The sequence below is a fragment of the Xenia sp. Carnegie-2017 genome, unplaced genomic scaffold (assembly GCF_021976095.1).
Source record: "Xenia sp. Carnegie-2017 unplaced genomic scaffold, XeniaSp_v1 HiC_scaffold_25, whole genome shotgun sequence".
Classification (NCBI taxonomy): Eukaryota; Metazoa; Cnidaria; class Anthozoa; order Malacalcyonacea; family Xeniidae; genus Xenia; species Xenia sp. Carnegie-2017.
The window spans coordinates 2,757,368-2,777,726 of NW_025813488.1; the positions used below are offsets into that span (position 1 = coordinate 2,757,368).

The following is a 20,359-nucleotide window of genomic DNA, read 5'->3' on the forward strand; positions in this document are numbered from 1 at the left end:
TCAAATATTCCTATCTTCTACATTATTGGATCATTGCTCAAAAACATAGTTATTACAATATGTATTACACGAAGGAAGATATTCCAAAACATGAATAATGAACATTATTCAATGGCTCGCCGCTTCAATAACCATAAAGATATTAAAAATTGTATATATCACAAAGTTAGCCTCATTTTCACTGACACAAACACATTCCTATTCCCATTCTCATATGCAGTAATCTTTAGGCATTCATCATTGTTTTTACCTTCAAAAATCTTTAGATCCTTTGATGATGAGGTAGTTCCAATACGTGTTCATTGTTGTACCTTTGTAGATCCTTTGATGATCAAGATAGTTCCAATACGTGTCCATTGTTGTACTTTTGTAGATCCTTTGATTATCAAGATAGTTCCAATACGTGTTCATTGTTTTACCTTTGTAGATCCTTTGATGATCAAGATAGTTCCAATACGTGTCCATTGTTGTACTTTTGTAGATCCTTTGATGATCAAGATAGTTCCAATACGTGTTCATTGTTTTACCTTTGTAGATCCTTTGATGATCAAGATAGTTCCAATACGTGTTCATTGTTTTACCTTTGTAGATCCTTTGATGATCAAGATAGTTCCAATACGTGTTCATTGTTGTACCTTTGTAGATCCTTTGATGATCAAGATAGTTCCAATACGTGTCCATTGTTGTACTTTTGTAGATCCTTTGATGATCAAGATAGTTCCAATACGTGTCCATTGTTGTACTTTTGTAGATCCTTTGATGATCAAGATAGTTCCAATACGTGTTCATTGTTTTACCTTTGTAGATACTTCGACCATGAAATGATCCCAAAAGACATTCATTATTCTACCATCGTAGATCCGTAGATCCATGAAATGATCTCAAGAGACCCCATCATTATTCTACCATCGTAGATCCGTAGATCCATGAAATGATCTCAAGAGATCCCATCATTATTCTACCATCGTAGATCCGTAGATCCATGAAATGATCTCAAGAGACCCCATCATTATTCTACCATCGTAGATTTGTAGATCCATGAAATGATCTCAAGAGACCCCATCATTATTCTACCATCGTAGATCCGTAGATCCATGAAATGATCTCAAGAGACCCCATCATTATTCTACCATCGTAGATCTGTAGATCCATGAAATGATCTCAAGAGACCCCATCATTATTCTACCATCGTAGATCCGTAGATCCATGAAATGATCTCAAGAGACCCCATCATTATTCTACCATCGTAGATCCGTAGATCCATGAAATGATCTCAAGAGACCCCATATTATTCTACCATCGTAGATCCGTAGATCCATGAAATGATCTCAAGAGACCCCATCATTATTCTACCATTGTAGATCCGTAGATCCATGAAATGATCTCAAGAGACCCCATCATTATTCTACCATCGTAGATCCGTAGATCCATGAAATGATCTCAAGAGACCCCATCATTATTCTACCATCGTAGATCCGTAGATCCATGAAATGATCTCAAGAGACCCCATCATTATTCTACCATCGTAGATCTGTAGATCCATGAAATGACCTCAAGAGACCCCATCATTATTCTACCATCGTAGATCCGTAGATCCATGAAATGATCTCAAGAGACCCCATCATTATTCTACCATCGTAGATCTGTAGATCCATGAAATGATCTCAAGAGACCCCATTATTATTCTACCATCGTAGATCTGTAGATCCATGAAATGATCTCAAGAGACCCCATCATTATTCTACCATCGTAGATCTGTAGATCCATGAAATGATCTCAAGAGACCCCATCATTATTCTACCATCGTAGATCTGTAGATCCATGAAATGATCTCAAGAGACCCCATCATTATTCTACCATCGTAGATCTGTAGATCCATGAAATGATCTCAAGAGACCCCATCATTATTCTACCATCGTAGATCTGTAGATCCATGAAATGATCTCAAGAGACCCCATCATTATTCTACCATCGTAGATCTGTAGATCCATGAACGATAACTCCATGAAAAAACAAATTTCGAACGTATCTGTACAAGGTACAAAAAATACAACACAGGCTTTATTACTATACAATCATTATTATTATTACTTATAATGGGATCACGATAAAATCTAATAAAAACGCACTTTTCATTTCTGAGTCTGGTGCTGAGTACTTAAGAAATTTTGCATGCTAAAGCATAGCGTGATCAAATCAGGGGGTGGGGGTGGGGGAATACCATAATTTGTTTACTTGTAGAGAAAATAAGGCAAAGTCGCTGTTTCGACCGACGTGGGTGGAAGGGATAGCATTTAATATCAGAAATCCATTTATCTAATAGGAACACTTTGCCACATTCATCCCCACTCCCTCACGGTTAGACAGCTCTATTTCACCCCTCCCTCACGGTTAGACAGCTCTATTTCACCCCCACTCCCTCCCGGTTGGACAGCTCTATTTCATACAAGTTAATGCATAATTTACATGACATTATAAACTACTCAAGATTAGAAATTACAGAGTCGGTTTTTCGTTACTTGGCTTAGTCACGAGAAACACCTCAAGCCACCACTTTTAAGCTTTTTAAAGTTTTTCCAAAATTAATGCATTGATTTGGAATGCATTATCTGGAAAATATTCCTTGGAACGCAAACGCATTGATCTGGAAACTGTTCCTTTTAAAACGAGGCAAAAATACAACACAAAATTTGCAAACGTTTGGAGTATTTGTATCTCTGGAGATATAAATGGAAAATACGTGTGACGAAATATTCTGTTTACTAAAAATAAAATATTGACTTCTTTACAAAGAATAATGATGCCATTAACTTCCAAGTATTTACAAGTGAACTTGCGAAATATTAAAGCGTGGCAGTCATGAAGAAACAAGAGCAAGGCTTAAGTCAGCTACAGATTTAGAACTCAACAACTTCAGGATAACAAACCACGGCCAAATGATCCAACACATATTAATAAAGTTTCCGTTTGTTATGCTTTGTTGCTTTCAAACAACATATGCTAAGAATATTGTTTATAACTATTATTCATCAAAAATGAACAGATTTCTGCTCCACATTGGTAACCTCGCTCCAGTCGTATGCTATTGTAACAAAATACTTGCGACATTGAAGTCAAATTTTCTTTTGTTAAGGTTTCGAATCAGATCAAAGTAATGAAACTGTGATTCAGTGTACTGAAAAAGAACGGAAACTTGACTGCAAAAATCAAAGTAAAATTCCGTGCAAAGGAGTTAGAACAACAAACAGAATAAATGTCTGCGTATTTGTGAGCATACTGCATGCGTGTGTTAATTTTCTAAATTTTCTTGTGAAACAGAATATTGTCGACGACAATTAATGAAAACTCAATGAAAAACCTGAAAAGTTATGTTTGCTGTTCTGTGTAGCATCTACCATACGCTGGATGCAAATGTCTTTACATGAACTTCAATGATTTTCATCATGCCATCTTTTCACAGTATACAGGGAACAAACGCTGAGCTGGCAAATCCCTTTTCGCAGGTAATGTACAGTAGCGAGCGTTTTAAAAATGTCTTGCAGTTCATTCCTGGCCATATTGTCATGAGCCGAATGTTGGTGGCACATTATTTAAAAAACCTCATTTGAATACAAGTCAATAACAATGGAAATATGATGAAACGTAATCTACTTCTGATTAAACAAATCTAATCTTCACATGCAGTCATCCTCAATATGCGTTCATTATTGTACATTCATATATCCGTAGATCCTTCGATCATCAATATAGCCCCAATATAAAGTAATTGGTTTGAACCCGGGAGTATCGTTACATGTTTGTAGATGTAGATCATCCAGGTTAGTATATAGTCCTGAGAAGACTGTTTTTGTTGTTGTCGAAACGTCAGTCAACATCAACAACAACAGTCTTCTCAGGACTACACTAACCTGGCCGATCTACATCTACAAACATAGCCCCAATATAGTTATTCATTACCGCACCTTCATAAACCCGTAGATTCTTCCATGATCAATATTACCCCCAATAAATGTTCATTACCGTACCTTCATACATCGTAGATCCTTCGATGATCAATATTACCCCCAATAAATGTTCTTTATTGTGCCATCTTCGATCCCTTTAGAACCGTAGATGGCAACTCCCATCGAAAACAAATGTACGCCTGTCTCATCAAAAACGTGCCTGCAAAGTACAAAAAAAAAACACAGCAAACTTTACTATTAACGTTATGTATATCTTCTAATTAATGGGCTTTTCACGATGTATTTGCAAGGATTGCGTAATGCGATTATTGATGTCATGCAAAAAAATTTGTGCTGATGAATTTCACACGACGTGCAGGCACAAGCACAAAGTTCCTATTATTTTCTTGTGCCCCACCTCGGAATCAACTTACCAAACCTAATGATCTTATTTTTAAATAAGACAGAATGAGCCAGAGCATTAGGTGTTTTCAACAAATTTGATTAAATTTCATTGCAAGGTTTTTCGAGAAATATTTGGTTGTTATCATCGCAATTGTTTTATTAAAAGTTTAATTACTAAAACAATTTGTTGACAGCGACGTGAAGAAAAACGATGCATATGATGTATGTGCACGAAAAAATAGTTCTTATCTTAAAGATTAATATGCATTACTTCAATGTGCGTTATACTGTAACAGAAGAACAACAAGTGGTATATAAACATTCATTTTTCATGGCTCATGACTGTAACTGACGCGAGAGAAAAATGTACTGATGCCTAGAACAGAAGAGTTCCAACAGGATGTCGATTTCAAGAAAGTGTTGCCTAGATTATTACTTAGTAAGACAATCCCATTGAACATTACTTGAGGTGGTTACTTAAGGGGATTTGAGATTATTTCTTGTTGTTTTACAAGTGCATACAGGCATGCTTTAAACAGTACAAAGTACTACGACGAAGAACAGTGATGGTCACGCAAGGTTGTGTTACATGAAAAAGGCCAATTGGAAACTCGAATAATGGTCAAAAGATGTCATTTCAAAATCTAAACATATCTATCGTAATATATACTTGGCTCAAATAACATATGTGTATTGAGAAGCTCTCCACTCAACTATAAAGCATTATATAAATGTCATAATTGTACGTATTACATTAAGTAATGTATTTCTCGTAAAGATTTCATGAATTTAAATGATTGGATACATATTGTATCTTGTACAGTGAGATGTCCATCCTCAGTAAATATTCCATAATGTAGTCACAGCAATAACGGGGACATTAAAAATGATAAAAAAATAATAATAATAATGAATACTCATTGAGAAGATGGTTTTAACATTGCTTTTACAGTGGTTTTAGTTTAACATTGAAATTTTCTCTATTGGGAAGAGCAAAAATGGGCAAAATGAGCAAAATGGACGTTTCTCTAGAATGTTCTTACATCAGTGAAGTGAGTTGGCATTTTTTGCCCACACTTGCTCCTCAATCCAGTAAAAGGAAATACTAAATTTTCGTGTGATGATGAATTGTCGGAAACTGACAAGGACATCATTCATTATTAGTCAGTAGCATGCACGAACTATCAGTAATGACGTCAAGAGTGGGGAATGAAAGAGGTGAGGGGAGCGAGTCAGTTGCGAGACGTATGTGACCCCGAGATGTTGTCTATTTGTACTGTAACGAACGCATACTTGTTATTTGTGGGTTTTTATTTGTTAATATATCTTAGTAAAGTTTATTGTCGTAGGATTTTATTTAGTTTAAGTTGATCGATTGCCACTCGAGTGGGAGTACGACTTGGGAGGGCCAATTCTCGACACAATCACATACATTGACATGCATTGCTGGAAATATTTCGAAACGATAAAGAACGAGCGATGAAACTTAAGTAATGCCTTCGCTGAAACCTTTTACATGACATACGTTATCATAACGACATTTTGTATAATATAGTAAAAAATGCTTGACAATATATAATCGAATGTGAAATTTACGAAATCATTTTTTGTAAAATTTTGCGAAAGGTGTTTAAGACTTAAATAATTTTGAGAATTTATCAATGTTGTCAATTTTCAGAAAATATGTATATTTTATTCTCATACTATCCTTCGCTTCATTTTTCATTGAAACACACTCAGCTGGCAAATTACATTCTTTGCACTTATAGCTTTCATCTCGACGACAATTTCTCCAATGGCAACGGATCAAATTATACCTGCTATTAAGAAAATTCAGACTTGAATAAAATGGATTAAATGAGCGAGAAGTGCAGCTAGGATATAACAAAATGCATTTTGTCGTGGGAATAAGCATCACCATTAATTCTTCATTCAAAGTGCCTTAAAAACTATGACAACAATTATACTTGAAACGATAGCCAAAGGACCACGCACGAAAGCAAACATTCTGATACAAAGTGCCTTAAAAACTATGACAACAATTATACTTGAAACGATAGCCAAAGGACCACGCACGAAAGCAAACATTCTTCATTCAAAGTGCCTTAAAAACTATGACAACAATTATACTTGAAACGATAGCCAAAGGACCACGCACGAAAGCAAACATTCTTCATACAAAGTGCCTTAAAAACTATGACAACAATTATACTTGAAACGATAGCCAAAGGACCACGCACGAAAGCAAACATTCTGAAGACAATTTGGGTATGCTGACTGAAGATGAAAAATATAAAACGCCATATATTTTTCAAAAACAAGAGCACTGTGCCTATACCTTTGATGCGAGAACAAGCTTCGACTGCAGATCATTACAGGCATTAAATGAATCAACCCCATGAAAAATCAGTTCAAAGCTCTGAAGCGATGTTACTCTAAGTGTATCTTTTATTTAGTTCATTTTTTCACCAGTAAATTGACTTTCCATACAGTTCATACAGCAAAACATTATCTGAAATTTTTGTGACATGCGCACTGAGTGCGTGGAAATGAAGACGCAACGAAGAAACGAATCAAGTAGAATCCCCCGTTGAACCCAATTGGTATAATGTACGAACTGATCGTTTTGAAGTATGGAGAACAAGCAGATGTGTATACACACACCAGGGTGGCCAATGTTGTTATAAATGTATGAAATGCACGGCATGGATTATCGAGTATTCTTAGTAAATAAGATTTAAACACAGGTGGCATTGAGTTTATTAAACTAAAGACTTAACGAAAAATTACAGAATGATCGCCTTCCATGTTAAATTTGAATAAAAATTTTAATTGGAAGAAGAAAGTCGGTGGGGAAACTTTAATTGGAGATTATTATGCATATAGACAACAGCAAAAAAGTAACATTACTCTTCAAAATGAATAAGGTTGAGATTTAAGACGTATGCACGCGTTCGTGGCAGAAGCAAGCTATAAAATGAAAGTGGCTTAATACCCCTTCTCGTGACTTGAGACGCATGACATTGTAGCAACCGATTATATTGCCAAAAAATTATGTACTGTACAAAGTTCCCATGCAGACAGTACCAAGATATTAAAATCCCCTTAAAACGTTTATGTTTACACAAGGAAATATTAGAGTTGAAACATGTAGAAGAAAATGAACATCAAACAAAGGCAAGCTTTTGGTTTCTATGTTATGTAATCATCAAAAAGTCAAGATACTGAAAATCACATTTTGCAATTTTATGGCAGATATGTATATACAAAAACTGCGTTAGATTTTCTCAAACTGTAGTACGAATATAATAAACTGCCGCAACTGCCTTAGGGGTCATGTGCATGTATATATGCAGCTATTTCTAAACCTTAGTTGATACAAAGATGTCGGTATCGTACCACAGACTAAGTTTGCATGTCCACTTGCATTCACAAAACTTGTTTTGAGAATTGTACATAGAAAATGCAAGTGTCCAGGAAAGTTTTTGCATGCATGCAAGCATTGTCAATGAAGGTGTTTTTATACTTAATATCAAAGGACGACGTAGATTAAAGATTTAACACAATATTAAAAGTCATTATCCTCTAATAGCTGACGCAGTTGAAGCCGCCCTGAAATTACAGACGCCGCGTATATTCGAACGCTTTGCGACCGCAGTTGTTTCATCATCTTCCTATAGGACGAATTTGAACTCACGATTATAAGACCAAATGCATTTGCCTTCGATGCCTTTTCCTATGAAATCTTTCTTTCCGCGAAGTTCAAGCTCGCTCAATTGTTTTCTCACGATACTCTGATGAATGCTATAATTAGACAAATATAACATTCTCTTTTCGCGAAGACAACCAAGAAACAGTCACGATCAAATGTTACTTTATTCCAACAATCATCTTCCATGAATTCAATGTCAAGGTTTTTATCTAACAGGTTCGAGCATTCCTATTAACTGGTAGTTATTCTCTTTAAGTGCATTGACGAACTCACTTGAGACTGTGTATAATTCCAGCTAAAGTTTAATGTTGCGAACTATTTGTTTAATTGCTTAAAGAGCTAACAACTTCCTTCGTGATGTTATCCGTCTTGGGTGCAGTTCGGAAAAATTTCAAGTATGTTTTTAAAATGTTACGGTCGTTGAATTTTTCTTAAACGTACGTCGCTCCGTCAAATAATTGGCGACCTTGAGAATTGCACAAAGAAGACCCTGGAGTATAAGTTCATTTAACAATTTCCTTTCGCTGACGACATCCTATTTCCGAGCATTAACGACAGTCAAACACGAACACTTCACAAGTAATTACCGAATACTTCCATAAACAACAAACTCGTGAAAATCTTGTAATTAGGACAGAAAAGACATTTTCACGGGCTTCGATAAACACAACGACCTGAAACTATTTATTGATGAGCAAAAACTATTCGAAGGAACGATTACGAAATGCATTTACGACCATTATTCGACACATAACAGAACCAACAGTTGGGACATTTGTAACAATACGCAACAAGATTAAGCTGAAATCCAAAAGATAAAGTCTCGGATTAACTTCAATGCAAAGAATTTTTGCCAGCTTCAGAAATGCACAAAGAAGCCGGGCATGTTAATCTAGACTTCGATGACTGACCCAAAGAGCCTGCATACGGCACGATGATATGTCTTCCCACAAGGTGGTCAGTCACTTATATTATCTAGATGTACGATGAGAAATATTCGGCGACAGCAATGAAATGATATTGAGACCAAAAACGCCCTAACTCAAGTCTATCATAGATTGAGAAATTATCTCACGGATCACACAGAATCTTGATGCAGAGAACAGGACTCCGTTTATAAAGCTGAGCATGAAATACAAAAAGCAATTTCATGCCTGCCCCTTCAAGATCAAACTGTATAATCATCTTCGCACAGACGAAAGATGCGAAGGAATTTTAGCACAAGTCAATGACGCAAAATTAATAATATTTTCATTTAAAGTCTGCACAAACTATTCATTAATTTGCAATCCTTTCATCTGCGAATGAAATGTCGAATGTATGCTGATGAAAGGAATCTTTTGCTAAATTTCAAACAGTTCCATCGATGTGAAAAAAGATGGGAGAGCCGAGGAAAGGTTCTCGTTTAAGTTGTTGCACAAACGAAAAGAAAAACAATGATCAGAACGATGTAAATGAATATTTCTCAAACTTGAGGAATTCCGAAAATTCTTTGTTTCATTGCATTTTGAGAAAATGGAAAAGAAGGTAAAAGCTCGTCAGTGAGAGAAAACGGACATGATAGAAATGAAAACCATATCTTTGACAACGAATCTACCTCAGAGTTAAATGCAGATGAAAGAGCTATAGAGAAATACGTAAACGGTGTTGACCAGTGTTGACCATTATGGTCTGCACGCGCCCACAATCACAGCCATATTTGCGTGATTTGGATGGAGGGAGGCTGCACAATGTTATCTGCAGTAACCATATTTCGCTTGACCGTCTGTCTCCGGGGCGGGTACTATCACGCAACTATTCGCCACTCAAAGCAATCTGACATGTGCTAAAGAGTGTGCGTTATCTTGTTCGCCATTTCGTCTCAAATCTCGAGACTGCCAGCTTTGCTTCTAAATGCGCAGGCCAACGGCTTTGCAGACAAAAAAACCATGCAAATCATCACCTTTTGGTGTCTCAACAAGTTCATCGTGTGCTCGCCATTCGCACTTCAACATACACTAGACAAATAAGAATGTAATTAGATGATTTCAGCGAAGGCACACGGCTATTCATGGCGCCTTAAAGACTGAATAAGAAAATTAAGTTTAATTTAATGAAATCTACTTTTGAATGAACCACATCGCTCCACAAAGAAATTGAAGCTGCAAAATAATAGCATTAAGCTGATCAAAATCTGTCTGTAGCCTCGAAGCTGTTTTTGTACCTTTTCCGCAGATTTTCTTACGCGTCTAAGATTGCAGAAGGCAAAGCGCACATGATCAGCCGTTTTTAATGCATAAGACAGAATTATAAGCTGCTGACAGACGAACCTGTAACCACAATTCAACAAGCCTCTTGTCAATGTTGACGGATTACGTGAGTAAGAAAGGAAATCTTAACGAAAAAGCGCAGATTTGGGGCGAGATATCATCATCACATAGTTGAGATAAGACACTCGAGTTTAAAATCGCTCCTGACAGATCATTTGCGTCAAATCACACGAGCACGCCGTCCAGATAACATCACCAGGGTGCATGCGCAGTACGAACGACACGAGGTCGCAATCAGTTCCTCAAAAATTCGTATAGTGGATTAGATTGAGGCGTCGGAAGGGGATAAAGGAAGATTACTAGCACATCGTACGGTAAACGAGGAGGATTCAACGCAAACAAGCAAAAAGAATTATTTCCACAACGTTCATAATCATACTTGACAAAGCAAAGCAGTAAGAGCTACACATCTTCAAAGAATCTTTGATAAGACAAGAATCGTAAAAATGAAAAAGTACACCCACTTATTGCTCCTATTAATAATGTTTATAAAAAATATAAACGGTGTTCCGTCAATGCTGACTTTCAATTTGCTTCGGACGCGAAAATCAAGCTCGCCAGAGATTTTAGGAGGTAGGAGAACGAGATCGGTATGGATCCAAAAATGCTTAAAAATATATAAAATAAACCAGAGTTAATAACGTGTAGAGCTTTCATTCTAGATTCGTCATTCCTAGTTCGTTCTTTTTAATGAGATGAAAAGGATGAAGATTTAATTTTTGTTGCTAAACGCCCGTATAGAGTGTGATTACTGCGATAGAAGAACATCAAAACTTGCGTAACTTACAGACATCCCCAACACAACCTGGTGTATTATTATAGGATAGAAACGAACAAAAAATATTTGACCCTGGGGCTTCGTCTGCTCTTTCACTGCATAAAACGTTTCAATTACAGGATTACAGCGTTTAAAATACAAGATGATGCAGTGCTTACGAGTTTCTGTTCAGTTTTTAGGCATACGACTTCCGATTACCGTGCGCCTAGCGTATTAGTAAAGAGGCCCGCCGGTCATTGCACATAACATTGTCAGAATGCGGGAAGGTTCCTTGGGGGAAGATACAGGAATGCTTCGTAGATTCAGCGAGCCTTTCACGAAAGTACTTAATAATCCTTAAACTCAGGGATCACAGATTTAAAAGATCAGCACAGATCATCACAAAGCATGTACGATGTAATGATTGGAATATAGGACAAATATTTTAAACTATCGCAAGGGAAATTGAACGATGGCAATTTAGTGCTGTTGTACACAAACAAGAGAGCGCATACCGTCCATCGGAAAGGACAAAATAAAGCGGAAAAACATATTTCGGCGACATGTACCGCGCATGCGTGTAGATAAGACACAAGAACTTCGTTGCAATATGTCATCAAACGTAACATGTTTCGCTCATTTTTAAGGTCGCACGGCGAAATGTGAAAAAGAAGGAGCCATCGTGGACTTGCCATTAGTCTCTCGCATTCCTTGTATGCGATGTTTTTGTGAGGTATGTTTGAATGCCGCATTCCTCGGCAATGACCTTTATTCGAGATGGTATAATTAAAAATTTCTTTCCAATTTATAACAAATGCTCGAGCACAGATGTAATTTCCACATACATTCGCACCAAAAATTCGACGAACTACCGCGAAATGTAAAATCTTACTACAGTTAAACGTCTTTCACGATGCACAGTTTGCGCGCAGTTTGAAGAAAGTTTACCGTAACTGCAGGGGGTTAATATGCCAGTTTAAACTGTAGTGGGAACCATTCAAATAGACGATGAGCAACATTTAATTATTCAATAAGTAGAGGTATACATTACTCACAACTGTTCGCCGCTGACGATAAGGTGTTCTTCTCGTGGCCAAAATCATGTTGTTGTTGTCGATCTTGTTGGAGAATATCAATCATCTCCTTGGCAAATAATTCGTGGCCTTTAGCATGTCAAAACAACTAAAGTGATTAGAAAAAGTGTCAGTTACAGTTTCCACTTATCGAAATTTCTATATTGATACACAATATATTGTCGCCCTTGATCCAAGGGGGAAATACGAAAAACTAGCATTCGTTTTAGCCTTTAGATTCGCCTGTTTCCAATGTAAAACATAGGACGAATTTCTCCATTTTACACGAATTCGATCATCGACATTGGCATGCGTCTTTAGTAAAGGAGTGCTCGCGGAAAATAAATTCACTGGGTGGTTTTAAAACGTAAAATACGCGACAGAAACTTTTAATTAACTGCACGTACTACGAGATAAACGCAATCTAAAACAGGCGGAAACTATGGAATGTATAGAAAAATATGAAGAGACAATTTATGATTCTACAAAGCACCATGCAATCAATGGTGATATTTTTCGAAGAGCACTCATAAAGAAAACAAAAAATATGTTCGTTGGATATATATGACAACGAGACTGCGTAAAACAACTACGACGACAGCATAGCAAGTGTTTTTTGTGTGATTTATGAAGAGCATTGCGAATGCACGAATGACAATGATTTATTAGGCTGACAAGTGATTTGGAAACATCTTGGGTTGTGACGAAACTCAACCCGAATTTTCCATTTCGGCACATATTTCTTTTTCTCTCGTCCGTTCCGAATGAAAGCATCACAATCTAATCACGTTTCATCCACAGTTAATCCGCAGCCTGTTATAGCCATGGCCCTATCGTCGTCATGACGATCACGACAACAAAATTCAAACAGTGAACTACATTTCAGCCAGATGAAAAGTCGACTAACTCTAGGGTTTTACGTAAGGATTGCGCGATTAACGACTGCATGGCGTTAAGCCGACATGCTAGTCGCCAGGTGCAAACATCTCCAAAGTTAACCAACTTTATGAAATTTGCGTATGGGGGGTGGGGGGTGGTACACAATGACAAACCGCACTTTTTTTTTGTTTTTAATAACCTTGGTTTTCGTCAACTTGCAATTAAACCACACGATAAAATCGTGTGATCGATTGCTTCGTACATACTTCACTTGACACGTACATATTTTGAAGTTGCTAACTCAGCACCTCTACTCGACGGGCCGTCAAAAACCTATTCTGCATCAATGCAATCCCCACATGTCTTTCCACGTCCCCTTCCCAAATCCCGAATCTTCCAGTTCCCCTTTAGTACGTACAACGAGCTAATGACTACACTTCAATCAGCGTTTTAAAAGGATCGGTGGGTCTAGAAATAAAATCGTGCGTAATAACCCGTTAAACATAATCTTGTTTGACTCGTTAGCTGCACGGCGTACGTCAAATTAACAGGGTTACACATATGTAATGTTATAGATTGTTACGTCAGGAAACACACAGCGATAAATGAAAGACAGTAACAAAAAGATTGAGGATTTAAGCAGTGAATATACATATCCTTCATTGCATGGGCCGAATAATAACCCACTATTTTTCATATATACTGACTTAAATGTCCAAGGTCCCTCAAGAGTGAGTGAGATTACCCCAACGGCGGAGGACTAAGAACTAGCGATAGGAAATATGTGATACAGTCAGCTATGAACTCGCAAGTTAATTGCAAGTGAATTGTGAAAGAGAATGCAAAACTTTTGAATTCATGGCTATATGCCACAAGTAAAAATACTTGGCGTCTTAATGATATTTCAACATCCTTTAAAAAATAACGACCAAAGGCCACGTATTTTTTTCTCGTTTTCTCGACGGCGTTTTTGTACTCAAACGTAAAATTAAACGTGAGGAATTTTCCAGGCGAAATTTTTGATAAATACACTGTCAGTTAATATACGTATTGAAATAACCTCCTTATTTTCTACGTAATGCTTATGAAACGTGACCACAAATGCACATCCAAGGGATGAGAAGTCAGACAATCCAATTTCTAATGCTCACTTCACCACTTGTGATAAATATTTATTACAAACATATATGGTCAATGTAATGTTTTTCGCCAAGTTTGTGAATCCTGGGGGGGTGTGAAGGGAATAGCATGCCCCCTACTTCTCAGTCCATTCACGCCCACGCCATTCACTTTTCAAAACAGATCTGCACTATTGTTTCTCGCTCGAATATACAAAACTCTAGGTAAATTTTGGATGAAAAGTCCGCAAGTTTTGCCGGACAAAAATTCCCTCGTCCCCAATGCAGTAAAAGTTTGTAAAGATTTTCAGTATCCGAGCAATGTCTAGAAAGGGTGCAACTATAAACACACAGGCTTTCTATCGAATATGCTTGGAAACTTTGTATACTTCGCAATAGGAGACAAAAGTCACCCAACGTTGTATTATATGAGAAATTTTCATGACATCAGCAATGGATTTATGGGAGGGACGTGAAAGGATGTTCATCCCTCCTAACGATAGCGAGACGGGGTGAAGAAGGGGTAGAAACTTCACTAAAAAATCTCACAATCAAAATAAAAAGGTTACAGAATGTAACGAAAAAAAGCCTGAATGGGTATGGCAATAGGCAGCAGTTGAAATCTAATCCAAACAAAAGCACCCCACACACACAGATACACAAACCATTGTGGGTCCATCACACCACACCCTTTGTTCAGGATATTGAATGATGTTGTCGTGAGAGCCGACATTGGTCAGTAAATACACATGCATGACTTTGTATATGAGCGCAAAAGTTTTATTGAATTGTGTCAAAAGTAGACATTTAGTAAACTGAAGACGAACAGTCAAACTTTTTATAAATAAGAAATAAACTTTTTTCGAAATCCTATTTCAAACTAATTTTGTAATCGCATTTGAATCGGGGTATGACTCATCAAATTCGTACGCTTTTCGATTTCTAAATCTTTAGGCAATGAAAAATTTAAGATATTTTATGGTACAAGGGAAATCACGAAAACATCACGTTAAGAAAAGCTCAAAATACTTACGTATTTTCTACGTAAAAAACTGTCCAACTATCTACAATAAACCATCGTTAATTATGTATAGACAAATTACAAACTTAAATTAAACCTTTCAGAATGTCTCCAGAATACTTTCGCTTGAAAAAGAAAACTGTCCAACTATCTAAAATAAACCATCGTTAATTATGTATAGACAAACTACAAGCTTAAATTAAACCTTTCAGAATGTTTCCAGAATACTTTCGCTTGCTTCCATAAATAGAAATTTTGCACGGATATTAAAAAGAAAATTGCATAAATTGTCTCATTAGCAACGTGAATCATTCCTCCGTTCATCATTCAACAATATCTTTCTTCACACGCAAGTACGTGTAGAAATTACTGAGAGCAATTTCAAGAGGTTTCCGTAAAAGCTATGAGAGCTCCAGTTTATTCGCTATAACGAACTCGCTACTCATTGCTCACGATATACATATTTGCTTCGCGTTAAGACGCAGGGTTTATTTGGTGTATAATCTTTTTGTGTCATAGCAACAAAAAATCTTCACAGACTTATAAAACCAAGGAAGTTTGAACTACTCCAATCCGGTTTGCGATGAACTTGGCCTAATTACATCGTTCATTGCAAAATGCACGACGTCATATAAGATCATTATAGACATAATTATAATAAAATGCGCTCTGCATACCAACAGAATATTGACCCCACAAGATGTCGGACTTATAAGGAAAGGGTCACAGACATTGTACAAGGCTTAATTGACAAAAAAAATTGAAACGCATGGGTAGGTAAAAGTATCGTAAGCTCACGAGTAACACATCTAAGTCTGCTTTAGAGTAATCCAACTTAAAATGATTTTTTGAATGGCTTACCCGAGCTTACGTATATGAGGACTAGACAGGGTGAGAGTGGGAAGAGTAAATGATCGCAGGTTTAGGTTTTACAGATGTATAGCAAGCTTTAAACACTGACAGTGGTTCGTTAATTGTCTTCACATGATCCAAATGGATGCTACGCTCTGCCTCCTGTTTTTCCCCACAGGATTGATTTGAAATAAACTAGCTGTGACTAGCTTAAAACTGCAATCGCGTGTCTCGTATTCCGAAAAAAATGTTGACGAATATGTAAAATTTGATATAAAACTCCAGTACTGAGTATAGCTTAAAAGAAACCTCAGGTGAAAATATGGCCGAGGTTAATAAATTCCAACAAAAAACAAGCAATTGAGTTTGGAGGATTGTAAAAAAAGTCCCGTTAATAAGTTAAGACACATCCCACACCGAAGAAACGCAAACAAATATCGCAGCTGTTGATGATTTCAATGCGAGAAGTCTAGATCGATGGCGTGCATTCTTTGGATAATGCCTGAAGGTCTAAAAAATCTAGAAAACGTTCATTTTTTTTTTCGTTTAAACCACCTACAATTTTTAGTGTTGCATGCTCTTCAAAACTAGTGACTATGAATGACCCTTTTTTTTCTTTTTGCCAAACAAAGAATTCAAGAGCCACTATTTACTAATAGACTTAAGTCGCAGCTCTAGGTAAGCCCGCTAAAAATGCACGATTGTTTAATTGGTGAATGGGCTGAGCAACTGTGGCATATAGTGCTAATCTAAACAATGTTTTTTCACCTAATTGAACAAACTGTCTAAGGGTAATCAGAAATGAATACAAACGGCACTCACGCTCAGTTTTTCACAAAAAAACATACAGACTTTTATAGAAATATTGCAGGAAATCTTAGTCCTTAAATAGCTACGTAATGCACGTAAGGCACTACGAATGAAAAAGCGCAGTTGCTTCTGGGAATGTTTATGCACTTGCTTCTAGACTGTTCTCGTAGTTGCTTCTGGAAATGTTGAAGTCTACCACAACGCGATACTAAAGTGGCAATAAATGGCGTTATAACTGGATAGCTTGTATGATTTTGATCAAAAATACACTCAGATGAAATCCTCAACATGAAAGATCAATAAAAAATTCATCGTTCTATAAAATCATCGGTGACGAAAATTCTCTGATTGCTTTCGCATGTTATGCAAACGAGACGTATTATATATATATATATATATATATATATATATAATTGTTCAGAAACAAAAGTTTCTCCGGTTTTCAAAAATAATTTTATTGAGCTTTCGACTCGTTGCTTCGAGCCTTCAACAGAATGAGGAAATTATTTATTTACACTTGCAGTTTCCTCATTCTGATGAAAGCTCGAAGAAACGAGTCGAAAGCTAAATAAAATTATTTATAAAATCCGGAGAAACTTTTATTTTTGAGCAATATAATGCCTGGATTGCCAATCTTTAAACATATATATATAAATATATATATACAAAGTGTATAACAATGTGCCCTCCCGGCCATCACCATAGTAAAATGGTGACTCCTGCACTTGGGACACAGGACGTGCGGTTATATATATAAATATATATTAGTTAATCATCGTTACCGCTGTATTTATGCAATACGAGAGGCGTTCACTAGACAATAATATTTTTTCTCGTGAATAAGTCAATGGCGGCATGCAGTGGTGTTGCGATACGTTTGCCATGAGAAATGTGGCGTCCAGTCGCATTATAGTCTGTGATACCATTGTATAATTAGCGTATGAATACGTTCGGCGCCAGACGGTACAATTCTCCCAGACTGTAAATGGCATCAAAACTTTTCTATTTCATCGCTTCAATTTTAATTTCTTCTTTTCATGTAATTCAGGGCGGAGTTGTACGGTGCAAGATAGAGAAATGCCCTAAAATCTTGCATTGCAATGGAATCATGGTGAAGAAGGCGAACGTCTGTTGTAGCGAATGTCAAGGTTGGTGCAAAAAATCTCACAAATTCTTCTCCCACATGCCTTGACGACAGCTAAAATGATTTAACTGTTGTTTCGATGATGTGATTGCTCTTGTTTAATGACAATATTTTCTTAATATTTTACTGATCAACAAATAACGATTTCAAATTTGACCATTTATAGTTTTAATTGATCGAATAAGAATGAACGAATGTTACATAAAGTATTTCAACGGTTGCGATGACCATTGCTAAAATCGCATTTATGTGGGCTCATCAGTAAGCGATTTAGGGTAACTTTATTCGACCATTAAACTTAGCTTTAAAGTGTCTCTGTCATAAGTAGCTTTCTCGAAAGTATCTAAAGCGCGAAGCTTGAGAATGTAATTTACCATGCATACATTTATTATGATCTGAAAAGTTCTGTTTTCTCATCTCCTTGGCTGACATCCCCTTTTATATCATATGTATTGACAATGTAATGACAACGTCAAATACATAGGCGCAAGGGACAGTAAGCAGAGAGGGAGGCAGTTGCCCTCCCTCCCCAAGAAATTTTAAAGATTAAAAAGTTTGGCGAATTTTAAACGTTAGTCTGTGAAAACTACGCCAGAGCCTTCTTTGTGAATTTTGCCGAAAATATTTACTGCCACCCCTCCCCCCCCCAGGAAAGAAAGCTCCCGTACGCCTATGGTCAAATACCTTTTTTGTTCAATTCCTATTTAAGTAGTTGAATATTTTAAATAAATGTTTGAGGTTTGGTAAAATAATACTGGCAGTCACCGGAATTCCTTGATCAAGTAAGATTTTTTATTTAAAATGTCTCATTTTGTGCATGTCTGAGAGACGATGCCATGTTTGGTCAAGGCGGTTGAATATCTTGTCAGATTAGAAACGAAAATAATAATTCACAATGCAACGCGCGGTTTAAGTACACGTGAAGCACTATTTCATTATGACAAGTTTACATGTAAACGGTGTGAAAAATACCATGACAAATATTTTCCTGTGTTAATTTCGTATTGAAACACAAGTTTTAAACAGACGTGGCCCATTACATATGAAGCGCCATTCTATCATGACAAGTTCACAAATAAACGGTGTGAAAAAAACAGCACGGTAAAAGTTTCCTGCGCTAATTTTGTGATGAAAAGATTTCATTGCCCACACACTTTCTTATTATAGACGTTTTTTCAATCAATACAATGAACATGCAAGTTTATAAACAATAAAACGTACATCACTGCAACACGAGTTTCAATCGTGTTTGTAAAATGAATGTCTTTTTAAGATTTTTTAAGTTTTGGGCGAAAAACGTTTCCACAAAATGAAAAAATATTCTGTAAAAAATGAAATATCTGCAAGAATTGAACAATGGCAGCGTAAACGAAGCCGAAAATCAAATAATTTTCACCAATACTTAAAAAATGACACCACCAAATAAAGCCTGTTGCAAGTTCTCTTTTACACTTACGGTATACCTGGTCAGCGTTGAGCAAACGAGAGACTAGACTATACTAAAAAAATTCCACTTGGAACATAATCTAAAACACACGTTCCACCTCGAGAGAATCGTACACTTTGACCATAAGTATGCAGCGATTTAGAGCGGTGAAAACTCTAGAAGGTGTCGCGAAAAAGGCAAAGAACATAGCTAATCCCTTGGGTGTTTAGCAGTTATCTTGAATAAACAAGGTCATCACTCATCGCACGTTGGATAACTGGCGTTATTTTATATCCTAATAAATCAATCTCCATTCACTGAAACGTTCATAAATAGAATTGACCTCTAACTAAGCCTGGAAAAGTTCTCGTCCACGGTGTGTTTACGATATGCTACTACTGTCCATTTGTGTAATTTTTGCCTCTTTTGTAGAAAGCGAAAACTGCTTATACGAAGGAAAGAAATATGAGGTAAGCCACTCTGTTAATTCTTTGAAATACCTTGAATTTTCATGATGACTTAGAAACGTTTTCAAACGCAGCCAATTCATGAAACGCACGCACTATACTCATGCAATTGAAAGCACTATAAAACCGAGGCAACGGTCGACTGTCGCCCCTTTAAAGAGCTCCTTGTGAATCAATAACACTTGAGGAATCGTTCTTACCGGAAAAAATATCTTTGTCTCCTCCGCGAATCTAATTATCCAAATTATTTATACATTTTGTTGTTGCAGAACGACATTATTAACCGTTATACCTTCTTTCTTGGCAAAAACAACAAAATTTGAAATCCTTTCACAGTTTGAACCTTGGGGATGCACGCGGTAGTAATTAACAGCTCCCAAACTATTGCTAAACACACAAACCTGCGCAGTTTATGAAACGGCAGCCACGAGCTTAGCAAAAA

General features: G+C 36.7%; 1 protein-coding gene and 1 long non-coding RNA gene across 3 annotated transcripts in view; one reads left to right on the top strand and one right to left on the bottom strand.

Moving 5' to 3' along the window:
• Window positions 1-20,359, bottom strand: part of LOC124452639 — a 23,777-nt gene continuing 3,418 nt past the window's right edge. Inside the window, exons 3-4 of the long non-coding RNA XR_006950827.1 lie at window positions 12,183-12,309; window positions 1-2,029 (exon numbers count right to left, since the gene is read on the bottom strand). This is a non-coding gene — a long non-coding RNA (uncharacterized LOC124452639). The remainder of the gene's footprint in view (window positions 2,030-12,182; window positions 12,310-20,359) is intronic.
• LOC124452638 (BMP-binding endothelial regulator protein-like) overlaps window positions 10,494-20,359 on the top strand; it is a 15,225-nt gene continuing 5,359 nt past the window's right edge. For both annotated transcript variants that reach the window (XM_047003218.1, XM_047003217.1), the window contains exons 1-4: window positions 10,494-10,943; window positions 11,775-11,860; window positions 17,929-18,028; window positions 19,883-19,920. In XM_047003218.1, the coding sequence (XP_046859174.1) occupies window positions 10,817-10,943; window positions 11,775-11,860; window positions 17,929-18,028; window positions 19,883-19,920 (351 nt within the window). In that variant the 5' untranslated portion in view covers window positions 10,494-10,816. The remainder of the gene's footprint in view (window positions 10,944-11,774; window positions 11,861-17,928; window positions 18,029-19,882; window positions 19,921-20,359) is intronic.